This window comes from Salmo trutta, chromosome 6 (genome assembly GCF_901001165.1).
Source record: "Salmo trutta chromosome 6, fSalTru1.1, whole genome shotgun sequence".
Classification (NCBI taxonomy): Eukaryota; Metazoa; Chordata; class Actinopteri; order Salmoniformes; family Salmonidae; genus Salmo; species Salmo trutta.
Genome location: NC_042962.1, coordinates 14,263,283 through 14,285,186, shown reverse-complemented (window position 1 = coordinate 14,285,186; position 21,904 = coordinate 14,263,283). Strand labels below are relative to the sequence as shown.

General features: G+C 45.0%; 1 protein-coding gene and 1 long non-coding RNA gene across 3 annotated transcripts in view; both read left to right on the top strand.

Annotated features, from left to right (window-relative positions):
• Positions 1-20,702, top strand: part of LOC115195493 (spermatogenesis-associated protein 13) — a 34,803-nt gene extending 14,101 nt beyond the window's left edge. Inside the window, exons 2-14 of one of the 2 annotated variants that reach the window (XM_029755387.1) lie at positions 5,129-6,724; positions 7,851-7,892; positions 8,297-8,770; positions 8,919-9,063; positions 11,682-11,812; positions 16,668-16,847; positions 17,478-17,669; positions 18,363-18,542; positions 18,827-19,059; positions 19,149-19,278; positions 19,405-19,783; positions 19,914-19,988; positions 20,101-20,702. In XM_029755387.1, the coding sequence (XP_029611247.1) occupies positions 5,129-6,724; positions 7,851-7,892; positions 8,297-8,770; positions 8,919-9,063; positions 11,682-11,812; positions 16,668-16,847; positions 17,478-17,669; positions 18,363-18,542; positions 18,827-19,059; positions 19,149-19,278; positions 19,405-19,783; positions 19,914-19,988; positions 20,101-20,279 (3,936 nt within the window). In that variant the 3' untranslated portion in view covers positions 20,280-20,702. Of the gene's footprint in view, positions 1-5,128; positions 6,725-7,850; positions 7,893-8,296; positions 8,771-8,918; positions 9,064-11,681; positions 11,813-16,667; positions 16,848-17,477; positions 17,670-18,362; positions 18,543-18,826; positions 19,060-19,148; positions 19,279-19,404; positions 19,784-19,913; positions 19,989-20,100 lie in introns of those variants that run through there. The other variant, XM_029755388.1, reaches the window with a different exon arrangement.
• Positions 10,601-11,027, top strand: LOC115195494 (uncharacterized). Its single transcript, XR_003878704.1, has 2 exons — positions 10,601-10,678; positions 10,714-11,027. It is a non-coding gene; the product is annotated as an uncharacterized LOC115195494 (long non-coding RNA).
• Positions 20,703-21,904: the final 1,202 nt, after the last annotated feature.

Below are 21,904 nucleotides of genomic sequence, written 5' to 3'. Positions count from 1 at the left end.
AATGACTTGTGTCATGCACAAAGTAGATGTCCTAACCGACTTGCCAAAACTATAGTTTGTTAACAAGAAATTTGTGGAGTGGTTGAAAAATGAGTTTTAATGACTCCAAACTAAGTGTATGTAAACTTCCGACTTCAACTATATATACTGTATCCTTCACTATCTGTTCTTTGCTATCTATTGCATCTTTGTCACTGCTCATCCATATATTTCATATATTCTCATCCCATTCCTTTACTAAGTTGTGTGTGTTAGGTTTTGGTGAGGAATTGTTAGATACTTCCTGTTAGATACTACCTGTTGAAACTGCTGCACTGTCGGATCTAAGAAGCATAAGCAGTTCACTACACTCGCAATAACATCTGTTAACCATGTGTATGTGACCAATAACATCTGCTAACCATGTGTATGTGACCAATAACATCTGCTAACCATGTGTATGTGACCAATAACATCTGCTAACCATGTGTATGTGCGAAGTTGCTGGATATTGGCGGGAACTGGAACACGCTGTTGTACATGCAGATCCAGAGCATCTCAAACGAGCTTAATTGGTGACATATCTGAGTATGCAGGCTATGAACTGGGAAATGTTCAGCTTCCAGGAATTGTGTACAGATCCTTGCGACATGGGGCATTATCATGCTGAAACGGGATGGCGGCGGATGAATGGCACGACAATGGGCCTCCAGGATCTCATCACTTGTGTTCATTGTCCGTAGCTTATGCCTGCCCATACCATAACCCCGACGCCACCATGGGGCACTCTGTTCACAATGTTGACATCAGCAAACCGCTCACCCACACGATGCCATACACGCTGTCTGCCATCTGCTCGGTACAGTTGAAACCGGGATTCATCCATGAAGAGCTTCTCCAGCGTGCCAGTGGCTATCGAAGGTGAGCATTTGCCCACTGAAGTGGGTTACGATGCCAAACTGCAGTCAGGTCAAAACCCTGGTGAGGATGATGAGCTTCCCTGAGACAGTCTCAGACAGTTTGCAGAAATGATTTGGTTGAGCAAACCCACAGTTTCACCAGCTGTCCAGGTGGCTGGTCTCAGACAATCCCGCAAGTGAAGAAGCTGGATGTGGAGGTCCAGGGCTGGCGTGGTTACACATGGTCTGTGGTTGTGAGTCCGTTTGGACGTACTGCCAAATTCTCTAAAACAATGTTGGAAGCGGCTTACAGTAGATAAATGAACATTGAATTCTCTGGCAACAGCTCTGGTGGACATTCCTGTAGTCGGCATGCCAATTGCACGCTCCCTCAACTTGAGACATCTGTGGCGTTGTGTGACCACTGCACATTTTAGTGGCCTTTTATTGTCCCCAGCACAAGGTGCATCTGTGTAATGATCATGCTGTTTAACTTGTTATGGATAGGGGGCAGTATTTTTCACGGCCGGATAAAAAACGTACCCGATTTAATCTGGTTATTACTCCTGCCCAGAAACTAGAATATGCATATAATTAGTAGCTTTGGATAGAAAACACTCCAAAGTTTCTAAAACTGTTTGAATGGTGTCTGTGAGTATAACAGAACTCAAATGGCAGGCCAAAACCTGAGAAGATTCTGTACAGGAAGTACCCTGTCTGACCATTTCTTGGCCGCCTTTGTCATCTCTATCCAAAACTGAGGATCTCTGCTGTAACGTGACACTTTCTAAGGCTCCCATAGGATCTCAGAAGCCGCCAGAACGTTGAATGATGACTCTGCTGTCCCAGGCTGAAAAACAGTAGCGCATTTGGATAGTGGTCGATCTGAGAACAATGAGACGGGCGTGCACGAGACGACTCCATTTTCAACTTTGAGTCCTTGAACGAAAACAGGGTTTCCCGGTCTGAATATTATCGCTATTTTACGAGGAAAATCACATAAATGATTTTTTAAACAGCGTTTGACATGCTTCGAAGTACGGTAATGGAATATTTTGAATTTTTTTGTCACGATACGCGCCGGGCGCGTCACCCTTCGTTACCCTTCGGATAGTGTCTTGAACGCACGAACAAAACGCCGCTATTTGGATATAACTATGGATTATTTGGAACCAAACCAACATTTGTTGTAGAAGTCCTGGGAGTGCATTTTGACGAAGAACAACAAAGGTAATCCAATTTTTCTTATAGTAAATCTGAGTTTGGTGAGTACCAAACTTGGTGGGTGTCAAAATAGCTAGCCCGTGATGGCGAGCGATCTACTCAGAATATTGCAAAATGTGCTTTCACCGAAAAGCTATTTTAAAATCGGACACCGCGATTGCATAAAGGAGTTCTGTATCTATAATTCTTAAAATAATTTTTTTTGTGAACGTTTATCGTGAGTAATTTAGTAAATTCACCGGAAGTGTTCGGTGGGAATGCTAGTTCTGAACGTCACATGCTAATGTAAAACTGGTTTTTGATATAAATATGTACTTGATTGAACAAAACATGCATGTATTGTATAACATAATGTCCTAGGAGTGTCATCTGATGAAGATCATCAAAGGTTAGTGCTGCATTTAGCTGTGGTTTTGGTTTTTGTGACATTATATGCTAGCTTGAAAAATGGGTGTCTGATTATTTCTAGCTGGGTACTCTGCTGACATAATCTAATGTTTTGCTTTCGTTGTAAAGCCTTTTTGAAATCGGACAGTGTGGTTAGATAAAGGAGAGTCTTGTCTTTAAAATGGTGTAAAATAGTCATATGTTTGAGAAATGGAAGTTTTCGGATTTTCGAGGAGTTTGTATTTCGCGCCACGCCCAATCACTGGATATTGGAGTGGTGTTCCGCTAGCGGAACGTCTACATGTAAGAGGTTAATCAGCTTCTTGATATGCCACCTCAGGTGGATGGATTATCTTGGCAAAGGAGAAATGCTCACTAACAGGGATGTAAACACATTTGTGCACAACATTTTAGAGAAATAAGCTCTTTGTGCGTATGGGACATTTCTGGGATCTTTTGTTTCAGCTCATGAAACATGGGACCAACACTTTACATGTTGCATTTATATTTTTGTTCAGTGTAGATAGGATAGCTGTCACAGAGAGGGAGACTGCCAGACCCTCTTTCTCGCTCTCTTTCACTCACACACTCAAAGCTCAGAAACACATGCTGCTAACAAAAGAGCTATCTTTTTCTTGCACTCACATATACACAAAGATTTATGTTACTATACTTAGTCAGCAATAATACTGTACTCCACTCAAGATATATTTTATTCATACTTTACAGCAACATATGCATTTGCAGACTCATAAATGCATAGTGTTATTGGCTAAACATTATACTGGCAGTGGCACCCATTCATTTGTAGTAAACAAATAATTAGGCCTACTTTACTTATCTGCATTACTCGTAGTGTTTCCTTGAATTACATTCTGAATTCGAAGTGTGTTTTTTATGTTTCTCTAGCTGATTCTGGTGTAAATCACTTCCTGAAAGGCCTTTTTCAAGTCGACAGTGTACCCCTCCCTTGTGTGCCACCTTCAGGGCTGTGTGTATGGTAGCAGGCAGTCTAGTGTTAAAGATAAAGGCAACTCTGGCTATTTTGTACTAGTGTGCTTTAAAGAAATGCTAAATAAACCACTGGTTAGGCTAAATAGGATAGACTAAATAAACCACTGGATAGGCTATCCTATTTAGCCTATTAGGCTAAATAAACTGCTGGATAGGCTAAATAGGATAGGCTAAATATACTGCTGGATAGGCTAAATAGGATAGGCTAAATATACTGCTGGATAGGCTAAATAGGATAGGCTAAATATACTGCTGGATAGGCTAAATATACTGCTGGATAGGCTAAATAGGATGGGCTAAATATACTGCTGGATAGGCTAAATATACTGCTGGATAGGCTAAATATACTGCTGGATGGGCTAAATAGGATAGGCTAAATATACTGCTGGATAGGCTAAATAGGATAGGCTAAATATACTGCTGGATAGGCTAAATAGGATGGGCTAAATATACTGCTGGATAGGCTAAATATACTGCTGGATAGGCTAAATATACTGCTGGATAGGCTAAATAAACCGCTCTTATTTTCACTTGCACAAGTTCCCTGTGTTTTTATAATGTTAATGGTAATAAAACATTGAAATCAAAGGGCCTTTTTAAACGACCAAGGACACTGTAGTAAGAAGAGTAATATAAAGTGTTATATGTTATAAAACAAAACTCTCCTTCCAGACTCACATTAAGCATCTCCACTCCAAAATTAAATCTAGAATCGGCTTCCTATTTCGCAACAAAGCCTCCTTCACTCATGCTGCCAAACATACCCTCGTAAAACTGACTATCCTACCGATCCTTGACTTCGGCAATGTCATTTACAAAATAGCCTCCAACACTCTACTCAGCAAATTGGATGCAGTCTATCACAGTGCCATCCGTTTTGTCCCCAAAGCCCCATATACTACCCACCACTGCGACCTGTATGCTCTCGTTGGCTGGCCCTTGCTTCATATTCGTCGCCAAACCCACTGGCTCCAGGTCATCTATAAGTCTTTGCTAGGTATAGCCCCGCCTTATCTCAGCTCACTGGTCACCATAGCAGCACCCACCCGTAGCACGCGCTCCAGCAGGTATAGTTCACTGGTCATCCCCAAAGCCAATTCGTCCTTTGGCCGCCTTTCCTTCCAGTTCTCTGCTGCCAATGACTGGAACGAATTGCAAAAATTACTGAAGCTGGAGACTTATCTCCCTCACTAACTTTAAGCATCAGCTATCAGAGCAGCTTACCGATCAGGGTACCTGTACACAGCCCATCTGTAAATAGCCCACCCAACTACCTCATCCCCATACTGTTAATTTTTGCTCCTTTGCACCCCAGTATCTCTACTTGCACATTCATCTTCTGCACATCTATCACTCCAGTGTTTTAATTACTAAATTGTAATTATTTTTCCACTATTGCCAATTTATTGCCTTACCTCCCTAATCTTACTACATTTGTACACACTGTATATAGACTTTTCTATTGTGTTATTGACTGTACGTTTGTTTATCCAATGTGTAACTGTTTTTTTTCGCACTGCTTTGCTTTATCTTGGCCAGGTCGCAGTTGTAAATGAGAATTTGTTCTCAACTGGCCTACCTGGTTAAATAAAATAAATGTTACATAACATGTCTTGTCTCTTTAGGCGGGGCAGAGCGACGCAGCCCCGTCTACCAGCGATGACTCCCTCTCCTGTCGCGATGGCTCCTCCACCGACCCTGACCTTCAACCTCGAGTCTGGCCTCGACCCCTCGGTGATCTTTACCCTACCCAGGGTCACTTGGAGAGGGCGCCGCCACCGTCCCTGCTGTCTGGGTGTGGTGCCCAGGTACAGCTTGTGACCTCTGACCCCCACAGTGAGGAGAGTAGACTGAACGGGCTCAACACGGACACCTGGTCCAGCCCTGTGATAGGCCACCCTGAGATGAAGCCCTACCCCTCCAGGATCATGAGGCTCTTCTCTACCCAGAGGAAGTGCACCGTTCCTGGGGACAGTCCGGGCCCTACCAGGCCCCTCTCCTTCCAGGGCCCTCCATCCAGTGCCGGGGGCCCGCAGGCTTGGCCAGTCCTGTCAGGGCTTGCCGTCATGGGCTCCTTTAAGAAGCTGCGCTCCTCAGTGCTCCAAGGCATCCAGAACCGAGGGACAGCTAATCCGGATGAGGAGTACATCTCAACAGCCAACCAGGGTGAAGATAATGGAATGGTCATAACCAATCAGAGCTTAAGACTGAGGTGTGGGGAGGGCTATAGAGTGTCCAGTAGGGTGTCTATTGGTCAGCAGATGGCTGGGATGAGCCCTTATGGTTCTGACAATGAAGAAGAGGAGGAAGTAGTAGATAAGGAAGATGGACTGCAGAGAAACACACGCTTTTCAAGGAGTATCCGGAGAGCATATGGGGCGGGGCGCATCTTACTGCTGGACACCGGGCAGAACGGGGAACGCAGGGAGGGTCCAGGACAGGGGGTTTCATCCAATCAGAGGCCAGGTTTAGGCTCCAGTTCAGGGTCAGAGGTGAACCTCCATTCGGAAGAGAGCGTCAACGTGCTGAGCAGACTAAGCAAGAGCGCAGACAACCTACACCTTAAGGCCCCTTTCAGGCGCAAAGCCCCTTCTCCCTCTCCAAATGACTCACCAGGTACCATTGGCTCTGAAGCGGCCAATGTGGGCCCCAGCATACAGAGATCAGCCAGTGCCTCGTCCGTGGACCTTAGGGACCGCAGCCAGAGCCCTGGTCGCCTTAGGAGTCCCCTAGGGGCCAGGGGCCACATGTTGAAGCTAGTGGGCAGCATGACTGACCTGACCGTGAGACGCAGGCCTAACCCGTCCCCCGTCACCTCCCTGGGCTCCCCTGTGACTCCCCTGTCCCCCCTCAGCCGTCTCCACGACGACTACTCCCGCCGTACGCCCTGCCTTCCCGCCAGCGACCGTCAACGGCGGCCCTCGCCCGCCAGAACAAGGAACGTCACTCTGGTATCACCGGAACACATGCCAACCATCCACCCCCACCCCCAGGGAAGACCAGACCATGTCTTCAGTTTCCCAACCTATAGTGAACCTCTCGCTACAACCTCATCTCCCCTGAGGAGCAGCCTGTGTGAGAGGGGCAGGCCTCAGGAGGGACGGGGAGACGGGTGGAGAGCTCAGTGTGACTCCCCTCCACTCCCCCAGGGGGAGCCATGTGAGAGCCACAGCAAACACCAGCCAGAGGTCAACGCAGAGGTCAAGACGGAACCTAAGCTGGTAAGATAATACTTTGATGCTCTAATCTGGTACACTGGCTCAGTCCTACTGGAATGTCTGGTCTGAAAGACATCATCAGGTGAAAGCGATGTGCTGGTGATGACATCTCATTCCTATTTATTCAGCGGGCTCAAAGGGAAGCATAGTGAAAATTCGTCATGGGGGTGAAGGCAGACGGTCTCATCCTTATCAATTGGAGCAGAATGATCCGTTGTAAGGCCTTTATCCTAATAATTTGATCTTCTGGCAGTGACCCTTGTGAAATGGAACTTAGTAGTGGAGATATCTGGTGGTTTATGAAGTGATCTTTGATTATGTCAGGTCTCTTAAAGTCATTTAGATAAGTGAGTGGAAGCGCGCGTCTCTAGCTAACCAAATAATCCAACGCTTACGTGCCCATGCCTAGTCCAAAGTTCCTGTCCAACATGATATGTCAAGTCAGTTGTCAATCAGGCTTTACAGCCCAGCTGATTGGCCCTAGCCCTGTGTCACATCTACTGTCACTTTATCTGTGTCTCATAAGCGTGGGTCTGGTGTATTTGCCACCACTGTGATTGCGTGACTCCCAGCAGCCACAGCCCTAGCAGGGTCACGTGTAGGACGGCTGTAGAGGCCGGCCAATCTGAAGGAGCAGAACAGGCACAGTTAATTATTAGGTATTGTTTATGATTGGTGGTGGGATTGGTTGCATAAGCAAGCGGGGCTCCCGTTCCAGTGTGCTGTGGCTGGCTGGTTATCAGTATGAGCAATGCTGTCCCCTCCCCTCCCTTCCCCGCTCTGCCCTCAACAACAGGCAGGCAGGCAGGCCACAGGGACAAAGTCCACTAGTCACGCTGGGCCTGGGAGAGTTTACAGAGAGATCTAGGAAAACACTACCGACACAACCAGGAATAATACACTGTCTGGGTTGTTAGAGGACTGAATATTCAATCAGAAGACTGGTTTATTTGATTGAGAACCATGATGGCAGATTTTAGTTAAGATTTTCATTGGTTGAAGAGAGAGAAGCAGGCAGGGGAACTGTGCAGTAGAGGACTAAAGGAGAAGCAGACCCAGACCTCGGGACAGAGGCCTGTGAGTGTGTTGGTGTTTGACCATGGTGCTGATCTACTGTGTACCTTTCCAGTGCATATGGACCAGACCAGACCAAGATCAGGAGGAGCTGGAGGTAAGGGAACATCTCTCTACCAATGACAAACAAATGAAACAAACTAAACCAGTACAGTATACTACTAAGCTCCCTGGTCAGCTAACCATTGCACATTTTTTTCTCTTGGGCAGTAACCTAAATAGGAGGAAATGTATTCTCTTCTGTCGCTCCTCCTTGTGTGTACACATACAATTTGATAAGACTTTTAACATGAATTGAGGGTATGGGATATGGGAGAAGAATGTGCAAAAATAAATATTCCATATCACTGACATTAGTACGGACTTTCCCCATTTGACACGTCAGCTAAACAGCATGCTCTGTTTCTGATTAACAGACATTCTTTCCTGAGGATGTGTTTAATTAGGAGCAGGCATTGTGGGACATCAAATTTGACCTTTCACCTTTGCTCTTACCTGCAGGACACGTCAGACGAACAGGGCAGAGAGGCACTATTAGGGGGTGAAGAGGCGCCCTCTCCTTCAGCCACCGGTACCCATCTCACCCCAACATGTTCCCTAGATTCTCCCACCTCACCCATGTTAACCACATCACCCACGGCAACAGGCGCAACGGAAACGTCCACGTCCGTCACCCCTAGACGGAGGGCTGGGCGATCGAGGCCTCGGCCAATCTCTGACTACGCTCAGCTGGTTGCCAGGAAGTACGCCATCCCCGAGGAGGAGGCGGAGCTACATCCTGAGGAGAGGACTACAAATGGAACTCCCTGTCAGGACTTTAAATGTAATGGAGGCTCGCAGGACAGTGACAGCCCAGAGAACTGCAATATGAATGGAGATCTCCAGTGCCGGAGGAGACGGCCTATGTCTGTGATTGGAGGAGTGGATCTGTACTCTTCACCTGGCGCTGAGGAGAGGGAGGACCGTCTGCCGTCTGTAAGCACCTCACTGTTTAACAATGGCTAGATATACTGAGAGATTTGTGTAACACAGCATGTCAAATACTGCCCTGTTTGTGATTGAGGTGCAAAACCCTTGGATGTTCCCAAAGGCCCCTAACACTGTCCTCTCCATGTCGCTCTAGCCCCTGTCACGCCCACCTGTCCCGTCCCACCAGGTGCCCTCCTACAGGGCTGTGTCGGCCAGGTTCCGCCCCTCCACCTTCTCCCAGAGCACCCCTATTGGACTGGACCGCCTTGGACAACGCAAACTACACAGAGTCCTCAGTGGTGAGGGAGGGAGTGTGTGTGAAAGGGAGGAATAAAGATGGAGAGTGTCTGTGTATGAGAATGAGAGGCAGAGTGGGGTAGAATATCTGTAAAAGAAGAGCAGAGGAGAGCAGACCGGCCAACATGGACGCATGTTGTGTACCATCTACGCAATTCTCTGTCCATGTATGAAAGTACGAGATCCGAGTTAAAAGTACACAGAAATGAATAGGGCCTGATTTTTTGATTATTTTTTTTACATTTAAATTTTTTTTAAATCTGCTGAGTAAATCTAACATCCCGATTCTCGAGCTGCAAAACACAGACATGAATGAATGGAGTGAAGGGAGTTTGTGTGAACGGACATGGAGATGAATACATTATAATTAGACGTAGCTACATCGTGTTTGTCCCTCCTCCTGGTGGTTGTGATGCTGAGTTTGCTGACTGTCAGCTGTAAATTAACACATGGACAAATCCCTTTTCCACTCTGTGTTGTGGAAAGGTAAACACATTGGTTCACGCTAACGTTAGCGAACATAAGATGGACAGTCAGTGGGCTCTAAAGTGACAGCAGTTCACTCGCATTTGCTACTGAAAGAAATTAAATACAAATATGAAAAATAACTGTTCGCATTTGTGCACATGTGAAAAACATTTAATTCTGCGTTCCATTAGTTGTATTTTCCACGTATTATTACAAGGATCACGCATCATGATAGACTGTAACAGTAATTATGATCCACGTCACAAAAAGCATTACAAAAGTATAATCACAAATAAATATAAACATCTTGGAATTAAATGGAGTCGAGTTTAGGAGACTGCGCGATGAAGAATGGATGAGTGTCCGGTATTAATTATAGAGGCAATGCTTCTAAAATGCCTTTGTACTATATTTTAGATTTGATCAATTTCGAAAATCTGAAACGATATATGTGCTGCAAAGAAATACAATGGACACCTTTACATAGGCTGAAACAGCGGACTCTTCTAGCGAACAGCGTTCAGATTCCCTTTGCATTATCCTACTGAACAGAGGTCAGATTCCCTTTGCATTATCCTACTGAACAGAGGTCAGATTCCCTTTGCATTATCCTACTGAACAGAGGTCAGATTCCCTTTGCATTATCCTACTGAACAGCGTTCAGATTCCCTTTGCGGTAGCCTACTGAACAGCGTTCAGATTCCCTTTGCGGTAGCCTACTGAACAGAGGTCAGATTCCCTTTGCATTATCCTACTGAACAGCGTTCAGATTCCCTTTGCGGTAGCCTACTGAACAGCGTTCAGATTCCCTTTGCGGTAGCCTACTGAACAGCGTTCAGATTCCCTTTGCGGTAGCCTACTGAACAGAGGTCAGATTCCCTTTGCGGTAGCCTACTGAACAGAGGTCAGATTCCCTTTGCGGTAGCCTACTGAACAGAGGTCAGATTCCCTTTGCGGTAGCCTACTGAACAGAGGTCAGATTCCCTTTGCGGTAGCCTACTGAACAGCGTTCAGATTCCCTTTGCGGTAGCCTACTGAACAGAGGTCAGATTCCCTTTGCGGTAGCCTACTGAACAGAGGTCAGATTCCCTTTGCGGTAGCCTACTGAACAGAGGTCAGATTCCCTTTGCGGTAGCCTACTGAACAGAGGTCAGATTCCCTTTTAGGTAGTCTACTGAACAGAGGTCAGATTCCCTTTGCGGTAGCCTACTTAAGCTTTGTGTAGCCAGTTTGCAGTCTGTGTCGACGTGATCATTTGTTTTTGTTTTCAAAGTGAATTTTGCTTTTAGTGTTGATTAGGAACCGTGTCTAAAAAGCCAATACTTGTGAGCTGGCCCTAGTGATTGGCCCTGTTTGAGAGGTGACTAGCATTCCTCTGCTATAGAGACTAAACTTGGGGGCATGTGCTAAGAAAAACATTATAAATAATTATCTCCATTCTACACTGTACATGTAATGGAATAAACATACAGACAATCTGTTCTAATTCCACAAAACATATATTTATATTTTATGTTCAGTACTTATCAGTATGAATCTTTTATGTTTTGTAAATACCTTTTTAGCGGACTGAACCAGGTGTGATGCATAATGTTTGTATAAGCACATAAATCTCCAATTTTCTGCCCGTCTTGCACTCTAAACAGTTGGACATGGTTGGCAGGTCTGGGAGAGCTTTGAAAGTTAGTGTGTAAAATGAAAGTGTGTTTACCATCTTTCCAGAGTGTGTAATGTGTAGAGCAGGGTTCCCCAACTGGCCCGAGGGTTTTTTAATATTTTTTTTGTCCCCCCAAGTTTTCTAAGCAAAAACCAGTTATACATTTTTTTTTCTCCGACGTAGACTAAAAACACCAGGAAACCAGCTCCAACTGATTTTAATGTAGGATTTTTTCCCCCACTCATAATAGTGAAATGTGATTGTAAACAAGGTTTGAAATGATTATGTTTTAGTTAAACATATCTGTTTGGGCTTCTTGTGGTCAATTTGCCTTATACAAATGATTTGTAATTGTCGCAGCCCCCCGACCATCCACTCAAGAACAAATCGGCCCGTGGCTGAATATAGTTGATCCCTGGTGTAGTGAGTGCTGTTTGTGTGTGTGAGAGAGCATGTCTGATGTGTGTAACTGTACTAACTCTCTCCTCCCCACAGCAGATGGAGGCTCAGAGTGTTGTGCAGCGGTGGATGGTGACAGTGTGAGTGAGGAGGAGGGGAGCTTCGATGAGCTCAGTGATGTCACAACGTACCTGCAGCCTGGGGTGGGGCTGTCTGCTCTCAGCCAGGTGTGCTGCTTATCTACCTGCCTGCCTGTGTGTTAAATTGCAGGATGCATTCAGCATCAGATGTAACCAATGTTCCCTCAAAACAAATTCAGCAATGAGCAAATTTCAGGTCTGCTGAGTGCAAACTTGAATGTTGGGAAAATTCTGTGCAACTTCCAGTGCAAGTTTATCAATCAAATTTCAAATGTATTTATATAGCCCTTCTTACATCAGCTGATGTCACAAAGTGCTGTACAGAAACCCAGCCTAAAACTCCAAACAGCAAGCAATGCAGGTGTAGAAGCACGTTTACTCTGAACACTGAGGCTGTACCCGTTTTTAGTTAGATTTAACAGTGGTCAAGTAGGCTACTGTGGCTATTTGATCATAATGTAGGGCTACCAGAGTGGCCTACCATCAAAAGCAATGGAGAAAATGGATGACATCTTAACATGGAAATAGCTGTTCTATCATTCAGCCTACAGTAGCAGCCAACATGTGGTGTTCAATGTAGGCCTACATTCCATGAGACTTTTGGAAAAAACATGCAGGGCTTGACATTAACCTGTTTTATTTACTTGTCCTTCAGACAAGGAGGTGACTGAAAGAGTTGTTGTTTGATGCAAGAAACCACTACAAAATAAAATGCATTATTATTTCCATACCATTATTACAGAGAATCTGACAATTTTGCTACCCTCTGCCTATTGGCTACTTAGCTTATTGAAGCCTGTCTCAAAATACAACACTGCTCCTTTAAGACAAAACAAAGCTATGTACCTGACTCATTTTTCATAGAGGTCTAGAAATGTACACGTTTTGTGCTCTTGTAGGAAGTAATCACTCCCCTATTGCTGACTACAAAGTATCTATAACTGGGCTAATAACTCACTAACTAGCAATGGATATTAACTAAATGTGCACAATTGGCTACATGCAGCTCTTGCTTTGATCTCAAAACAAGCGCATCTACTCACAACTAGGGCTGTTACGGTGACCGTATTACCGCCACACCGGCGGTCACGAGTCATGAAGGCAGTCAAATTCCACCTGACCGTTTAGTCACGGTGTTTAGGCTTCTCCAAGCTCTGATGCTGCTGGTCATTAGTAGCCTACTGAACTTGCTAACTGCCTGGTACTCAGCACTCTATTGTCCCTCTAACCACTTTGACATCAATGCAAATATATTCGAAAATCTAATCAAACACTTCATGAGAGCTCATGTTACGCAATATTTCAATAGGCAATGCAATTGCATAAGAGAACAGAGTGATGGCCTCTATTAAAAAGAGGAGGATCCCATCAGCTTTCTGTAGGCTAGGCCTACGATATTTATTTCTAAACTTTCCTAATATTAAGCACATTGCTTATATTTACAACAGGAGTATAGCCTACCTGGCTGGCATGAAAATGAACTACAGGTAAAGTGTCCTTCATTCACTATTTAAGTGCATAGATAATGTATTGTTTTCCCGCTGACCCTGTTTCGATACAGGTGAATGATAATGGTCCATTCTAAATCAAAACTAATGTCTCACACACACATTAATTAGTATATGTGAAGACAAGATTAAATCAAGAATAATCTGATGGGTGACAATTTTTGCCTATCACTTGTGAATTACACTACCGTTCAAAAGTTTGGGGTCACCTTGTTTTTGAAAGAAAATCAAAAGAAAATTGTCCATTAAAATAACATCAAATTGATCAGAAATACAGTGTAGACATTGTTGATTTTTAATGGAATATGTACATGGGTGTACAGAGGCCCATTATCAGCAACCATCACACGTGTGTTCCAATGACACGTTGTGTTAGCTAATCCAAGTTTATCATTTCTAAAGGCTAATTGATCATTAGAAAACCCTTTTGCAATTATGTTAGCACAGCTGAAAACTTGTCCTGGTTTAAAGAAGCAATACAACTGGGTATCTGGAGCATTAGCATTTGTTGGTTCGATTACATGCTCAAAATGGCCAGAAACAAAGACCTTTCTTCTGAAACTCGTCAGTCTATTCTTATTCTGAGAAATTAAGGCTATTCCATGTGAGAAATTTCCAAGAAACTGAAGATCTCGTACAACGCTGTGTACTACTCCCTTCACAGAAGAGCGCAAACTGTCAAAAACCAGAATAGAAAAGGGAGTGGGAGGCCCCGGTGCACAACTGAGCAAGAGGACAACTACAATAGTGTCTAGTTTGAGAAACAGACGCCTCACGTCCTCAACTGGCAGCCTTATTAAATAGTACCCACAAAACACCAGTCTCAATGTCAACAGTGAAGAGGCGAGTCCGGGATGCTGGCCTTCTAGGCAGAGTTCCTATGTCCGTTGTCTCTGTTCTTTTTGCCCATCTTTTTATTGGCCAGTCTGAGATATGGATTTTTCTTTGCAACTCTGCCTGTGTGCCATTGGAACACAGGAGTGATGGTTGCTGATAATGGGCCTCTGTTTGCCTATGTAGATATTCCATTAAAAATCAGCCGTTTCCAGCTACAATAGTCATTTACAACATTTAACAATGTCTGCACTGTATTTCTGATCAATTTGATGTTATTTTAATGGACAAAAAATGTGCTTTTCTTTCAAAAACTAGGATATTTTCTAAGTGACCCCAAACTTTTCAATGGGAGCGAATATATTATAACTTGTGAATGATGCTAGGCACAACAAACCATGCATTTTTTTGTGACTTTTTCATAGGTGTGCAACTATGTAGCCTAGCCCATAGGCCAATATGTTTTAATAAGGTTTGTATCACAATTGAAGTGGCCAAATAACTTCTTAAAATGATGCACATTAATCTGCTTTACAAAGGGTGTAGAGCCTAACTGGCATATGTGAGTTTGCGGAAGATAATTTCCACCATTACAAATGCGCCTTTTATAGTAAAAGCATTACATGCATAATTGTATTAGTGGTCACTTTTGATAATGGTGTTTTCCGCTAATGGAACATTCACGCGTATTGCCTACTACCGTGTGCGCATTGCTGCGCTTATAATATGAAGAAATAGGCTAATGGTTTATTAACAACATTTTAAGCTAAACGTTCTGATCTAAAGGTTTTTTGATGCTAGTGGTTGTATTAATTTGGGCTCTATCGCAACTGTCCCAGACAAAACATTTTTTTAACCTTTATTTATCCCACCTTATAGAATGGGTATACTTTTGTACTATGGGGGATAGTAGATTAACATAGTCTCGTGCTTTTGCTGTTCAAAGTAAATTTAAACAGTTCTTCCAATATCTTCGATATGGACATCGGAGTTGGATAAGGACATGCGAAGTTGCGTCCCCGACGTGTCTGTCTTAATTTGTATCCTGTGAGAAAGACCCGATCAACTGATGGAGAGTTGTGTGAGTGAGAGACTTCTTGCACGGCACACTCAAAGAGAAGAGCACAACACAGCACTTCGGGCCGCAAAAGGAATTGATTTTTTAGGGTGCATTACTGCCACAAAGGGGATTCCGCCGTGAAATTCGAGGCATTATCAAGTGCTTGTCAAATTGTGATTGATTGACTATTGAAGTGTACAGCCTGCGCCATAAACAATACAGATCTCATGCCTTTCAAGCTATTTTTTTCAAATTATCATTAGTCTCATCATGCAGCCTTACAATATATTAAAAATCAAAACTTATAGTCCAACGTTTCTAGAACAACTAAAGTTACATTTAATAACTTTAAATTAAGCTTATATGAATACCTGTTTCTTTAACTGCTTAACACGGAATAGCCAAATGTGCTCGCTCCATCATTTGGAGAAAATCTATTTTATTCAGCTTTATTCAGTTGTATTCATCATACTATAAAGTAATGCCACAGAATTCTAAGCAAATCGTGTCTGCTAAATGAACCAGTGTAGCCCACAGCCATATGGCATAGCCAGATTAGGACCTAACATAAGGACAACTCAGAGTATGCTATTCTGTTCTTCTGAAATAGACTACATTTTCTTCATATCATGCTGCTTTATACCTGTCTAAAATAAATAATGGATTTATTGTGAAGGTGTAGGCTATATTATATGATTTATTACACTTTTTAAAATGTGGAAACCAGGAGATGCTTAATGTCAGTCTCACGGTCAATTACCGTTATTCGCTTGGCAATCACCGGCTGACCAACATTTTGTGACCGCCACAGCCCTACTCACGACCGTTCATGCTGTAAACACAGTCCAGTTCAAAGTAAATGGTACAGATCCATATATGGCAATGGTCTATTTGCATGTAGTCCTACTGCAGCTCTGATTTGTTTACGCTGCACCGGTCTGTGTAGAGTACAGGCTGAGTAGTGCTGTCAATGCAATAGAATCCTACTCCGATGCGTTCTGCCTACAACAAAAGCTGTTGCATAGTTTGTTTTTGTTTCAGTATGTTGCGTTGAACGTGGATAATATTGGGTTGATTCGATCACGATTGCCACAGTAAAGAGAAACCTTGATAGTGTTAACCTCCACTCCATAATAAATACAAATTGTTGATTTTTTTTTTACAGACATTTTTGGGGATCGACTAGGAATGCCTTGGAGATCAACCAGTCGTTGAATGAAGTTCAATCTCGTACTTATCTCTGTGGGCTGATATTTCTGCGCGGCGGTCTGGGGGCTACTGCGCATGCTTAGTGGGAACATTGGATAAATGTCTCTCCAAGACAATATGCCCTTTCTGCAATCCCTGATGTGTGTGTGTGATCTGTTTTGGTCTGAGTTTGGACGCAGCTCTGATGTCCCAAGTCCAAGCGTAATCTGTGTGTCAGACATGAGTATGCTGTGCATGTAATTCTGTATTTATTTGTGCGTGTCTGTCATTACATAAGCTCGGTAACCCTGACTCGGTAACCCTCCACCTCTCTTCCCCCTTTCTCTCTCAGTGGATCAGCCAGGGTCAAGCTGTGTATGCAGAGGCCCTGTGGGACCATGTGACGATGGAGGAGCAGGAGCTGGCGTTCAAGGCGGGGGATGTGATCCGGGTGCTGGAGGCCCCTCACAAGGACTGGTGGTGGGGCATGGGGCCAGACAGGGAGGCCTGGTTCCCCTCCAGCTTCGTCAGGGTAAGACAACACGGAGTCAACACATTTGTGCACTAGCCCTGTTGCATTGAAAAGAAAAATCTGTCAGTCAATTATTTAACAGTTCTTTGTTTTTATTGATCTTTTTTCACAACAACAAGATACAAACAGGTCAGGGCATGAAGCAAAAAGAGGTCAAAAACAAAACAACTTTCTGAACAAGCCATTGACATGATCGGCTTGGATCAGAAAGCAAGAAAATACAAGAAGTGTCCATGTTTTGTCTTAAGTAGACATTCTGCCCTCTGTGTAATTGATGTTTACGCTAGACCCTGCCAGCTGTCTTGGCTGCAACCCAGCCCCTTACTAGTGTGTGTTCACGGGAAAAGGGTAGTGTGGGTTCAGAGGTTTCGGGGGTTTCCCTGGTGACTTGTATTGATTTACAGTTGCATCTTAATTAGGCAAGCTATGGTAACCATGGTGAGGCCAGTTAATTGACGGGGGGGTGACCGCTTGGTAATTGCCCCTGTTGGGGATTGTTGGCGACACAGGGGCTTGTTAACCATACATGGTGTTTGTAATATTACCATAGGGATATAGGTTGTGTTAACAGGGTTTAATTTACAGATGCGTGACTCTGGTTCGCCTGGTAACGTGTGTGTGATTTGACAGGTGCGTGTGAACCAGGAGGAGGACTCTGGAGCGGAGAGTGTAGAGCGTTGTGCTCTGGACCAGGAGAACCCACACACTGCCCCCCGGGACACACACAGCGCTGAGCACCGCCACCAGATGAGGACCAACGTGGTAAAAGAGATCATGAACACAGAACGTATCTACATCAAACACCTCCGGGACATCTGTGAGGTGGGTGACGCTCGACCAGAAACACTAACCAACCCTAACCCATGTCTCTCCTCCATCGTCACTGACATTACCGCTAGGGTAGAATTTACATTCGTTTTTCTCTCCTGTTCTCATCTCTTCTCCTTGCCTCTTTTTGGAAAAATGGTCAAAGGTAATTGAGGAGAGGAAATGTGGAAACGAATGCATTTGTATGAAATGAAACTCCTTTTCCACTCCCGCGTCATGGTGGAATTCCAGAATAAATGTAAAGTGATAAAACAAATCTAGCTAGTTGTGCAGCACATTTTATAGATAAAGGAGAAGTAACATATTCCTATATGTATGTATGCTTTACTCCTTTGAGAACACCTGATTCAAAGGGGGCATAGCACTTCCCTGCTATGTGCCGCAAGGACACGCTTGTGCATCATCTGTCGAAGTAGGAAATGGAGGGGAGTAGAGTCCATTGTGTTCGATTTTACACTCTTCTCGACCACTTACCAGTTTCCGGGTCACGGAGGAGAGGAGGACAGAGGAGTCAAGGAGAGAAGAGGACTGACTTACCTAAATGACAATCTCCCTAAGGCTCTGGATTTTCACCAGCTTCATTGGCCCTCCCCCTGCTGGACAAACCTTGCGTTGACCGCAGCTCCATAGTAACGGTTATTCCTTGTTACAACTAAAACATCTGACAATATCTAATGCTTTTCCCAGGGTTATATCCGTCAATGTGGTAAAAACCCAGGCATGTTCACTGAGCTGCAGCTGAAGACCATCTTCAGTAACATCGAGGACATCTACAAGTTCCAGAGACAGTTCCTCAAAGACCTGGAGAGGAAGTACAACACAGACCAGCCTCACCTCAGTGAGATAGGAGCCTGTTTCCTCTTACAGGTCCGTTCTACCGTTGGTTCTACCTTTCTACACACAGTCACACACATACACAGATTGTATTACTAAATACAGCATTTTTCAAAAACATTTCACTGTATACATTTCAAAGCAGTCACATCCCTATTTGGTAAGGTTTTATTTAACTCGCTCCCCTCTCTTTCTCTTCTCTTTCTCCTCTCTCCCTCCCCTCTTTCCTCTTCCCTCTCTCTTTCTCCTCTCTCCCTCCCCTCTTTCCTCTTCCCTCTCTCTCTTTCCTCTCTCCCTCCCCTTTGTCCCCCTCTCAGGGGGAGGGTTTTTCCATCTACTCTGAGTACTGTAACACCCACCCTGCAGCGTGTGGAGAGCTGCAGCGCCTCATGAAGCTGGGCAGGTACAAGCACTTCTTTGAGGCCTGTCGGCTGCTGCAGCAGATGATTGACATCTCCATCGCTGGCTTCCTGCTCACGCCCGTCCAGAAGATCTGCAAGTACCCCCTGCAGCTGGGAGAGCTGCTCAAATACACCCCCAAAGACCACAGGTAAGCCACAACACACACACTTTACAAACTTCACAACACCCACACACAAACCTTTTCACACTCTCCAATGCTGTTGTTGTGTGCTGTAGTGACTACGGTGGAGTGAGTGACGCGTACGAGGCGATGAAGAACGTGGCGAGCCTCATCAATGAGGGGAAGAGGCGGCTGGAGAGTGTTGACGCCATCGCTCACTGGCAAGTGGCCATCCTACGCTGGGAGGTGAGAATCTTCCAGGTGTATTATTACTGTAGCAGGCAGATGTTATCCCTGTCGTCACTGTGTGATCTAACAACGAATGTAACTCAACCTAATGAATGTCTGTCTCTCTGTCACTGTTCCTTTCAGGGAGCAGACGTGTTGGAGCGCAGCTCGGAGCTGATCCACTCTGGAGAGCTGACCCGGATCGTCTGCCAGGGCAACAAGACACAGCAGCGCAGCTTCTTCCTGTTCGACCACCAGCTGGTGTTCTGTAAGAAGGACGTGCTGCGCCGCGACCTGCTGTACTACCGCGGCCGCCTGGACATGGACCACACGGAGCTGCTGGAGATGCCCGACGGCAGGGACCCTGAGCTGGGCATGTCGCTGAAGAACGCCCTGCGGCTCCGGAACAGCTCAACCCTGGAGACCCTGTGTTACCTCTGCTGCAGAAAGCCCCAGGACAGACAGCGCTGGCTGCAGGCCTTCGCCAGGGAGAGACGGAGGGTACAGGAGGACCAAGAGATGGGTGAGGAGGGCTGGGATGGAGGAGGGAAAGGAAAGGGGAGGAGAGGAGGGGTTGTTGGGAAGAGGAGAATGTGTCTGTGCGTGTTCAATGACATTTGATTGTCTGGTATTTTTTTATTCTTTCATGACAGGAATGAAGATCAGTGAAACGCAGCGAAAACAAGCAATCTTCAATGCGAGGAAATCCCGACAAGGGAAAATGAAGAGTAAGCGTTAATAAATCATGCTTTTGTGTTCTTACGATTGCTGTGCATGTGGTTTTGGATTCATCACTATTGCAAATAATGTTTTAAAAAATGTTTTCTATTTCCTCCACAGCCATTGGCTACTCTGGCACTGTCCCGCCCCACCACCAGCCCCTGCATCCAATTCACCAGCGCCACGTTACCGTGCCAACCAGCGTGCCTCAGCAGCAGGTGTTCACATTGGCCGAGCCCAAGCGAAAGCCCGCCCACCTGTGGTACACCTTCACCCGACACACCTTCTTCAGGAAGTGAGGATCCCCCCTCGCCTGGTCTTGACTCTAAATGGTCTGACCACGCCTAGAATCGTCCTGATAACTCAAAGAAAAACGTACAGTTATGGACCCACAGGGCAGTATCTGTGGGCGTACTCCTTTGTGTAATGGGTGTTTTATCACTGTGTTTGTGTTGCCTCTTAGTGTCAATATATCTGTGTGTTTTGTTTCTGTATTGTTTGTGCATTATTTTATGTCTGTTTTTATTTGTCTAGTTAAATCAGTGCCTGGACTTGTTAATATACATACAAACGGACACCCCTCCATGTTGCTGGTGTGGTGAAGATGCTGCTTTTGTAGTCTGAGATTCCTTTACACCCAACCGCCTAGCAGAAACCTGTATTATAGTAATTATGGCAATGATGTACTACACGTTCAGCTTTTAAATTACCTGTCGAATATTTACCTGCTACCTTGGTTTTAGTTTATTTCTCTGAGGCTGGACCCTGTTGGAGTTGGACTGCGAGTGAAACCACAACACACCCACAGGACAGTGTACCCACAGGACAGTGTACCCACAGGACAGTGTACCCACAGGACAGTGTACCCACAGGACAGTGTACCCACACCCCCACCCACAGGACAGTGTACCCACACACACACCCACAGGACAGTGTACCCACACACCCCCACCCACAGGACAGTGTACCCACACACACACACCCACCCACAGGACAGTGTACACACACACCCACAGGACAGTGTACACACACACCCACAGGACAGTGTACACGCACCCACCCACCCACAGGACAGTGTACACGCACCCACCCACCCACAGGACAGTGTACCCGCACCCACCCACAGGACAGTGTACCCGCACCCACCCACAGGACAGTGTACCCGCACCCACCCACAGGACAGTGTACACACAGGACAGTGTACCCGCACCCACCCACAGGACAGTGTACCCGCACCCACCCACAGGACAGTGTACCCGCACCCACCCACAGGACAGTGTACCCGCACACACCCACCCACAGGACAGTGTACCCGCACACACCCACCCACAGGACAGTGTACACACACACACAGGTTTACACACGCACTAACCCTGTTATCACTGTTGTAAATAAACTCTTGTACAAAAAGTACCAAATGCAAGTGATGTTGGTTGTGAAAATGATCTCTAAGTGGAATAGAATTATAACTGATCCCGCCAGACAAATAATCAGACTTTATTTTCAAGATCGTGCGCACGTGCCCTGCTTTCAACGTAATCTAGAAGTTGTAATAGTGGAATGCACAAGTAGAATCCTCTTGTCATATCAGTCATTGTAGACCTTAGAGCAATTTATAGCTTATCAGAATTGTCCATATCAACTAGCCCGAGTCAGCTAATGTTATTTAGCTACGTTTTTCAGCCCATAGATTTTGTTTGTCAATCGAATATCACATGAATGCAAAATGTATAGCATTGCAATAAAAGTAGCTTTAAAACGGCAAAAATGTACCTGCACCTCATGACAAAATGTGTAGAATTGTGGGAAATAAGCTTTAAAACCTGCAACATTTTCTCTGCCAAAAAAGGGTGTGAACGGTTAGTGTTATGAACAGTGCTTGTGCCGGTAGAGCGCGGAAGAGCTGTTCCACAATGCTGACTGA